Source organism: Parasteatoda tepidariorum, chromosome 2, assembly GCF_043381705.1.
Source record: "Parasteatoda tepidariorum isolate YZ-2023 chromosome 2, CAS_Ptep_4.0, whole genome shotgun sequence".
Taxonomy (NCBI): domain Eukaryota; kingdom Metazoa; phylum Arthropoda; class Arachnida; order Araneae; family Theridiidae; genus Parasteatoda; species Parasteatoda tepidariorum.
This window is the reverse complement of record NC_092205.1, coordinates 62896850-62906514: the sequence shown is the minus strand read 5'-3', so window position 1 is coordinate 62906514 and position 9665 is coordinate 62896850. Positions and strand designations below refer to the sequence as shown.

General features: G+C 28.5%; 1 protein-coding gene across 1 annotated transcript in view; it reads right to left on the bottom strand.

The window, feature by feature from the left end:
* Positions 1-5734: 5734 nt before the first annotated feature.
* LOC107452377 (uncharacterized) overlaps positions 5735-9665 on the bottom strand; it is a 191934-nt gene continuing 188003 nt past the window's right edge. Inside the window, exons 25-27 of the mRNA XM_071177670.1 lie at positions 9395-9558; positions 9106-9312; positions 5735-7062 (exon numbers count right to left, since the gene is read on the bottom strand). Of these exons, the coding sequence (XP_071033771.1) occupies positions 9139-9312; positions 9395-9558 (338 nt within the window). The 3' untranslated portion in view covers positions 5735-7062; positions 9106-9138. The remainder of the gene's footprint in view (positions 7063-9105; positions 9313-9394; positions 9559-9665) is intronic.

Here is a 9665-nt window from a genome sequence, read left to right as displayed (position 1 = left end):
CTTACAATTAACAAAGCGAGCGTGTGCATATTAATATTCACTGGAAATCGTGAACATACACTAACATAAGTAACATATAATTTATATTTCATTTCATAGCATTTTTTGTGTGAGCATCATCATCACAAAAGGTGTTCTTGATAATTGCATTCAGTTTTCATTCACTCACTTTACAGACTATATCGTTACTTCAATATATTTGATTTCAAAATAAGTATTTGCCATCTTTGTTTTTAGCCTTAAGAATGAAACACGTATTTTAATACACAGAAATTGTACTCTTTGGTAGCAGGAATTCGTATTTAATGACCCATGTTTGTAGCACACATAATTTGAACTTGTGAAGTTCACTGAAAAAATTAATACATTTTTATACGTATTCTGTAAACAACAGAAATAAAATAAAAAATTAGCTCTCTGCAGCGTAAATGATATCTAATTATAATCTACAAAATATGGATCAAAATGATTAATCTATGTAATCATTAGTTTGGATATTGATTGCTTTTAATTTAAATTTAAATCTTGAAGCATTGTTTCCAAAACATGATTTTTTTATAGTATAATAGAAGAAATATCACAACTTTAATATTTTATGAAAAAAGAAACTTTTAAATTTACGTAAATTTTATTGCCACAATTAAACGTAAAATTTGCAACAACAAATTTCAAAATAATTCTAAAGGTGATTTTAATGCGCAATAAAATTTAAAGTACACCGGAGTTTCATAACATTTGGGGAGGAAAAATTAAAATGTTTCTTTAACCATTCATTTACTATTTGGTTAATTAAGCTTAAAGTCCTTCAAACATCTCAAAACATCCATTTAAGAGGTATTTCAAACCCATAATAATAGTTTAAAATTTAAAAGTAATTTTTAACTATTAAAAATTAAAGTACTTTTTTAACGTGATGTATGCTTTATTTATTTTCAAACTAGTTTGAGCCTGAAACCAAATTCAATTTATTCATTTTAATAACCAATTTCTTACGGAAAGCCACTACCTGTAAAGGTTACTGTCTTTATATTGTAAATTATTCGTATCTATTTTTAGTACGAAGTATAATAGGCAAACTAGAGCATGCTAACGATTATTTTATATTGAATTATGTCGCTTCAATGTGCAAACAAAAAAAGTGATTAAAATCCGGAAAAATCATCCCTGTATTGACGCGTGATTTCTGTTATAATATAGACTATCTACTAATAATATAAAATTTAAACACATAGTCTCATTATTGAAAAATTTAAAAATCATATGTAATTTAATTCATCCGAGTTTTTTTATATTTGAAAATAAGTTATTAAGAAAAATATAAGTATTTGAGCTATTAATGAAACCCTGAGAATGAATATTTTGAAAATGCAATCACTTTGGCACCCTTTATTGATGATTTGGCGGTGATATTTACAATTAAACGAAAAATATTTCAAGTATCTAAATAAAGAATTTAGTATTGATAATTAACAATATTTTATTCTCTTTTACGGTGCTTTTATTAAATAATTCATAGTTCTACGTGTGAGTCACCTAATTCGTCTTTAGTGAAGACAGTTGTACTGAACTTTTAAAGGTAATACAAATTAAAGCACAGAACTATTATTTCATCACCATTAACGGTTAATTTTTATTATGTGTTCATGTAAAAAATGCAACTAAAGTGAGTTTGGTTAAAAATACATTTAAATATATGTATTATTATTCCAAATTAACCAAAATAAATAAAAATGGGAATAAAATGTTTATAATATTTTCAAGAAGAAAACATAAGTCTAGAATGTTGCATTATTAAAATAAACCTTAAGAAGTGAAACGGAGAAACGTACTAGACCTAAAAATTCTTTCATCACGTTGCGTGAGCAACAATTAAGATTCTATATTACTTTTTTGTATATACAGATATAGTTATGTTTAAATATATGTTACATATTTCAAACAATTATATACAAACATTCGTTTTTTTTTGTTGTTTATCTATGTTTCGAGCCATTCTTTAGTAGACTGATTTTCCAATAACAGTATTGTTTCCGCAAACTAATTTAAATTTAAAACATGATTTCTTTAAGAAAAATGCACAAAGAACAAGCTAATTTTTAAACATAAACATTTTCTTTTGTTCTAAATATATTAAACAAAAAAAAATTATCAAATTAAACATTTCACGATAAGTTAAGAAAATTAAATACTTAACACAAAAATAACATTCAGCTTAGAAATAATTTTAAATTTGCATAACAATGTAATATCTTAAATTCTCTAATTTCTTATATGGTACTCAATGCGAATTAGAAATAAATTTCGCAATGCTTGTGATTCAAGATATAATTAAATTAGGACTTTTTTTTGTTTTTGTGGGGAATAGAAACTAATTTGCGAGGATACACATTTAATACCTATCACATAAAATTATTTAACAAGGAAAGAACTGCATTATAAGATGATGACTAGTACGCTGTGAAAAATTCCAGATAAAATTACAGTAAAAAGTACCGGAACTCAGGGTGCCTGTACATTATATCGTAAAACTTGTCTGTACAAAAAATATGATACACCGTAATTTTTCCAGTTTAGTTTTTCAGACTGCAAAATCGTAGAATCAAAGTATTTAAATAAATATTACTAAAAAATATTGTAAAAATTGTAAAACCACAGAATCAAAGTAATTAAATAAATATTGCCATAAAAATACTTTAAAAAATTAAATATTAGTGCAAGAAATTCCGTAAAGATGTATTTTCACAGTATTGTAAAATACAATATGGTAAAAATGGCATTTGATAGCACTGGAAAAATGCATTTATGTGTACTGTAAAATCACAGAATCAAGGTAATTAAATAAGTACTACTAGGAAAATTCTGTAATAATTCGGAATTTTTTCAGCATCAAATTTTAGGCAAATATTTCATATACCGTAATTTTTTCAGAAATATTTACTGTAAAATCATTAAATCACGGAGATTAAATAAATTTTACTGTAGAAATTATGGAAAAACTTTTACGTTAAAATGGATAATACGGTAGCTACACTCAGGTTTCCAGTATTTTTTTCCCCATTATCTGATCTGAGATTTTTTACAGTGTAAAGATCATTAAAGATTTTATAAAAATTTCTTCAAAAAATACATAAGACAGCAGACATTCACTATAATAAAATTAATCATATTAGATTTAGTTAACTCAATAGATTTTAGAGTTTTAACAAAAATATTCAGCTAACAACTAATACCTTTTAAAATAAAATGACAGATATTCAATAAAAAAAATTATTGTATTTTTTGACTCAATATCATCTAAAGAATGGCACATGTTAGAATTCGATTTCATTTTTTAAATAGAGAACTAATATAAATTCTAAAAATTTAAACATTGCTTATAATTTTTTTCACAACATTCAAAGTAGAGAATAGTCCATATTCACCTGTCGTCCATGATGCATGCTTTTAACATAAACCATAACTTTCTGAGGTTACTCATCAATAACAATTCAATTTCAATCCGTACGAAATATAGTACATATCTCACTCAGTTACTTGATCATTCACTTTCCATCATACACAGACACAAACTGATATTTGGCGAAGTAAAAAGTGATTGTAAGGAAAATAACTGATATTGGTTAAAATACTGGCATGAGAAAAAAATTTTGAAGACAATTATATCCTAATTATCCAAGCGTGATTAATTGTATTTAGATTAAAAGTAAAACAACGAAATTATGAAAAAGGTGTGAAAGACGTGTTAAAGTAGAAGTGATTCCTCAAAATATCAAAACAAAAACATGAATATTTTGAGTTTTTAATGAGAAATTTTACCAAATTTTACCATACATTATAAAATCATACTTCATTTTTAATTTACGAAAATCATTACCAAAGCACTTCGGTAAAAGTTACCCTGTTTTCGAAGTTCCCATAGAGCCAGAAATAGGGTAAAAATTTTACCATATTCTGACAGTTTTGAACATATATTTCTTTTTCTCAGTTTGCTCACGTTCTATTTTGTTAGCAACTAAGTTCTCGCCATTTTTTATGTTTTTGGCATAATATGTTTTTGCCATAACGTTCATTAGAAATGTTTTCTGAAAATCTATTTTGGTTGATTTGTTTCCTTCAATAACTCTGGATAATTAGGACATATGAAGAAAAAAGTCATAACACAAAAAATAAGCATTCTATTAAACTAATACAAATGCACGACAAGTGATATGTTTCGAGCTTTAATTGGTCCACAGCGGGGCCTTATTGGCGTGACACTCAGCAGTAGGCTTGTGAGCACCTCAATAGAAACGCATACACACATAAACGCGCTTTACATTTTGCATACAATTTATTTAAATCTTCCTTTGCTCTATAAGAACTACCACATTTCCTACAGTTAAGATTGGGTGGTTTTACATCAGGACAATGTGTATATACAAAGGTAAGTAAACAATTGAAAGACAAAACAAATAATCTCATTTTATGTAAAGTGATATCAAATTAATATTTCCTGATTTCAACAACACTGAACTCTACGTAAACAGATAATGACAGCAAATTTTAATTCATTTATATTTCAGTCAATGATGTCATTCACTTTTAAAAGTAGGGATAGCTCATTAAATTTTATCGTTTATTATTTCTTTTTCGTCGTTTCTATCACTTTTTCATGGTTTATATCGTTCTAAGTACTTGCTTTAAACTTTGTTTTGGATTTCTGACAGCATTACTTCATGGTAAAAAGCTGTTTCTTTCAAGAACAAAAGGAACTGATGTAAATATTAAATAAGCCAACAAAGCAAACCTCTTTCATTTAAGCTAAAAGTACTGTGTAATTTTAAACTTTTTGTTTACTATTCGCCTGCTGTTATTGACAAATAAAACCAGATTATCACATGTCGGCAATAATTCGTTAAATTTTTGTATAAAGTTTCTCAACCACAGATAAATGAAAGCTTATCAGACATTGGAAATGATTAAAAAATCTTAACCTGCTTTTCAAGTTTCTGGCGGCATTGATCCACAAATTTAGTCAATTGGCCTCAAGTTTAAAATTATTTGTTGCTCTGAACCTCGCGTATGTGTCTGGTTACAAATAGAGTAATCTTATTTATCTCAAGTTGGAAATGGCTTAAAATTTAAGTCTGACATTATGTTTCGAGTAACATCAGTCCAAGAATGAGGCCAATATATCTCAAGTTGAAAATTTTTTGTAGCTTTAAATCTTGAAATAAATTTCTGATATCAATAAACTTCTGTTGAAGCAAATTTCTCTCCAAATTAAGATGATATTTGTAGATTTAACCCACCTCATCTTCCCGATAGAATTTTCCAAAAAATTAAAAATTATGAAAGAAACATTCTCAACCGGTATGACGATATAGGTAATAGTAAAGGATTAGCCAATATATCATAACAGGATTTTGACACTGTCTATATCTCATACATAAAGATTAGTTTATTTGAGAATCAGTAAGAAAGGCAAGTGTATATTCTTTCGAACAAACAAAAAATTAATGCACTCATCAATAACAGTGGTTTGTATGTACAAAATTATAACTTCTTTATAATTCTATGTTATGAGACATTTTTAATATCTTCAAAACCATTGCATAAATCCTTCGACTTTAAAAAAATTATAGCACTAGACTGCATAAAAGCATATGCAAGTCGACCATTTATCAGAACACTTATTGCTTAAATTTCGGTATTCCGCATGCTCATGCATTTAAACTAAATTTATAAACACTTCTTTTTCTTTACTTTCTGTTCATATTTTAATCTAACCAGGATTGATGCTGTCGCAAACTTTATAGTTTTGAATAATAAAAATCTAAAGTGATAGTGAAACAAGAAAATGACACAAATTTTAGAAATGTGTGCGTAATTTCAATCAATTTGATATACAATATGTCAATTTTTTAAGAATGTTACCCTATAAATTGAAAATTATAAAACAAAATATAATATAATTCGTTTCTCATCCAAAAATGATTTGTAATTTATTACTTCATTGCAATTATTGCTTTTATATAATTACATTCTATAAAGATAACATTGTTCAATTTATATTTAAAAAAATTGGAATAAAAAAAGGTAAGATAAAAAAACAATACTTTCCTTTAGAAAATTTTATCATTTTAAAGCATATTTTTCATGTTGTGCGTAAATTTACCCTATATTTTTAAAACAATTATCTAATTTGAACTTTTTACTTTTCATCTCACAACCTAAACAAAATGGGCTTTTATTTATAAGAAAAAAAATGCATGGTTGCTTTGAGTGAAATTTTTTTAAATATCTGCAAAAATTTTTTACATATTCAGTTGAAATATTTCAATTTACTGATCATAAACAAGGACATAAATTCATATTTTTAATTTGTATTATTGTTCTGTAACATACCCACTCGATATTTTCATTCATTTCTAATGTTTACCATTTTGTTTGAATGTGAATGTCATAATTTGATAGATTAACTTATTCTTTCACATATTTCCTATCTGTATACATCATAATATCAAAAATTAGCTTTTGATACGTATTAAGATATGTTTCGTACTTTTTCTTTCAAGAAATATTTAAAATAATTAAGTTCAGCAAAAAAAATAATAAATTGAATTTCTAAACAAAACTGAACGTTAATTTAATCTACAAACATTTCATGAGGAACCCATCTAAAATCAGCATTACTTAATCCGTGATTCAACTAGCCATAAATGCTAGTAAAATATCCTAGGTGACGTCACTTTAAGCTGAAGTATCATTTCATGGGCACAATCTGTAGCTGTAAATCGCATCGACAGATGGTAGCACCACATGAATTCCTTAACCGTGTAGAATTAGATATGCACATTAATAGGGTCGTTAAGCTGCTATTCAAACAACTCACACAATTTTATATCACTCACTAGAAGTGTTTATTTTGTACAGGAACTGAATAAGTGGCCTAATAGGTCAACCCAACTTTGAAGCGATGGGGAAGAGTCGAACTCATGTCCTATATACATAGTACGACAACGTAGGCACGCAAACGGCGGGAGTGCAGGGAACCAGTGGAAGTGGTGGATCCAAGCACATCTAAAATAAACAAATATTCTATAAATTTGCATATTTCAGTGGGAAAAAATACTATTCAGAGTATTCCATATACTTTAGAATCCTCGTCAAAACAATTTACACCTTATAAATAGAGTTTAAAAAATAAATAAACAAAGGTCCTACCGAATTCTGCCGAAAAACTAGTTAGGAAGGCGGGATTAACAAACTTAAAAACAAATTTGATTACGTGAGGAAACACTATGATGTTACTAATTATTATTTTTCGACTCTTCTGTGATGCCACAATTGGCATTACATATTTATTTCCTATCTTTTAAAATATATTCAATTACTTCAGCTTATTTTTTTAATCGAATTGTATTTAAAATAAATCAAAGACTTAATCTTTTAAAACGAACATAAAATATTTCATTCTTCTGTTATAGATCAATGTAACGGATACTTTTTATTTCATTACTAATGCAGATTATTAAGTCACTGCCGTGCCTAATCGAAAATAAAAATCTATTTACAACTTTTTATTCTAAATTTCTAACCGAAAATATGTTTCAGTTGCATGGCTGTAATATTTCTCATAAATTTGTTGGCGACTCGTGATCGCCAAGGTATTTTTGAACTCTATATTGATAACGCTGGGTCGGCTTTGTTTTGGCTATGTTATATTTTAATAAATCGCCAACTTTGGATCTCCTATCCATGCTCCTGTGTCCGTTGGGAACAAATTACACGTACTTTCAATTTGGTTTTTGTTTAGGCAGGTCGTGGGGATTTGTCTCTCATAGCATGTCCTTATTAATATTACTATGCAAAATTTATTTAACCTTGAACATTATCATGGATAATGGATAATTTTTGTATCTCAAGCTCTGCAACTATATTAAATAAAAGCTTTATATTTATATTATCCGCTTTTCATTTTCAAGTGTTATATTCGTCATCCTCTGTTTTCATCACAATCTTCAACTAGTCCACTATACTATACGAACCTCCAACACCCCTGATTACCATCTTCACCCTTGCTTCTATGCTTTCTTTGACTATTTATCACGTTTCAATATTTTCCGCCTCTCTTTTCACAATTATTTTGAATTATTAGATTTCGGTATAGTTTCAGTATTTCTTTCATTAAGAAATTTATTTAGGACCCTTAATCTGTTGCTGTTATGCTACATTTTCGACAAGGTCTAAGAATATAGATTAAGGGTGGCCATTAAGGAATATCCCTTAGGAAATGATAATGGTTATCCGCTAACTTTCTGTTTGGGCTTGTCATCCTTCTAATGCTTATAAAACCACTTTATCCTTTGCTCAAGTCAATTTGATGTAATTTACTTTTATGCAAAGAAATATTTTTCAATTTGATTTGTGTTTTTAACGAAAAAATGTTCTTCAGAAGATGGTGTTTTAGCTTTGTGGTTGAAAAACCTCTACTACTGTCAGCTTGATGTTTTTGATCAGTCATCTGCAAATAATCGTTAGCGTCACCCTTTGGCTTAGAGCTCGGTGCTTCTGGGTACACTTAAAGGCATCATTTGTCAATTTCTGATGCTTTTAATCTTGCTTGCCTTGAGACCTTATGTCTATGAGTCCATGTTCGTTTGGCTCTTTGGTACTATGGTGACAATCAGTCTTCAACTAGTATACGAATTCTCCGATCAAATCGGAGAGCCTTAGCCGTGTCTCATAAGAAGATGATAAGCACATTTGAGGGCAATAATTGAAACTTTTAATTCATGGTGAATTTCAGTGATAAATCGTAATTCCAAAATAATCGAATTAAGATTAGACAACCTATTTGAATGCGCCTTTCGATAATAATTATTAGAAACTATAAAACATGAACCTACATGAACCGATAGTTCATATATATATATATATATATATATATATATGTGTGTGTGGGGGGGGGCGGGGTGATTCTCACGAAATAGGAGAGTTCANCGCCTAAATATATATATATATATATATTTAAAAAAATAATAAAGATAGTGATAAATTTTACGGAATTAACAGAATTAATATAATTTGATAATATAAATTCGTACTTTTCATAGTCCTTACCAGTCACGAAACATGGGTTTTGTGATTTTGAAGTTAAAGAATGACACAAAATGAGCCTCTGCATCCTTTGGGGAGAATGTTGTAAGGTGTGGAAGCTTCAGGACTAGAGCCCACGTGAGGTTTTCTTGCTTTTTCAGAACTCCCTCCAGTTTGGTTGCAGTTACTCTTGGTTGTATTATTGTTGTCGTCATTTTCTTCTATATTTGACTGCAATAAGAAATATTCATCCCATTGGAAACTACTTCCCAATTACTTTGAGAGCTTGGAGATAAGTAAAAGGGTAACTTACTTTAAATACTTTTTTTGGCCCCTTCCAGTCATTTACAAAAACCGGCCTAAGACCGGGAAGGTCGGAGGGGGCTCGTGGCCTTTCCTTGGGTTCTTCTTCCCTCTCCTCAGATACTCGGCATACTCCGTTCATTCTACGCAGATGTTCATACACTTCTGCCTTTTCTGAAATTATAAGTTATTGAACAATCTGATAAATTATTTAATTAATAAAAATTTTAATGTGAAGCAAATTTTTAACATTTAACATTTGGACATGTTTACATGCACTA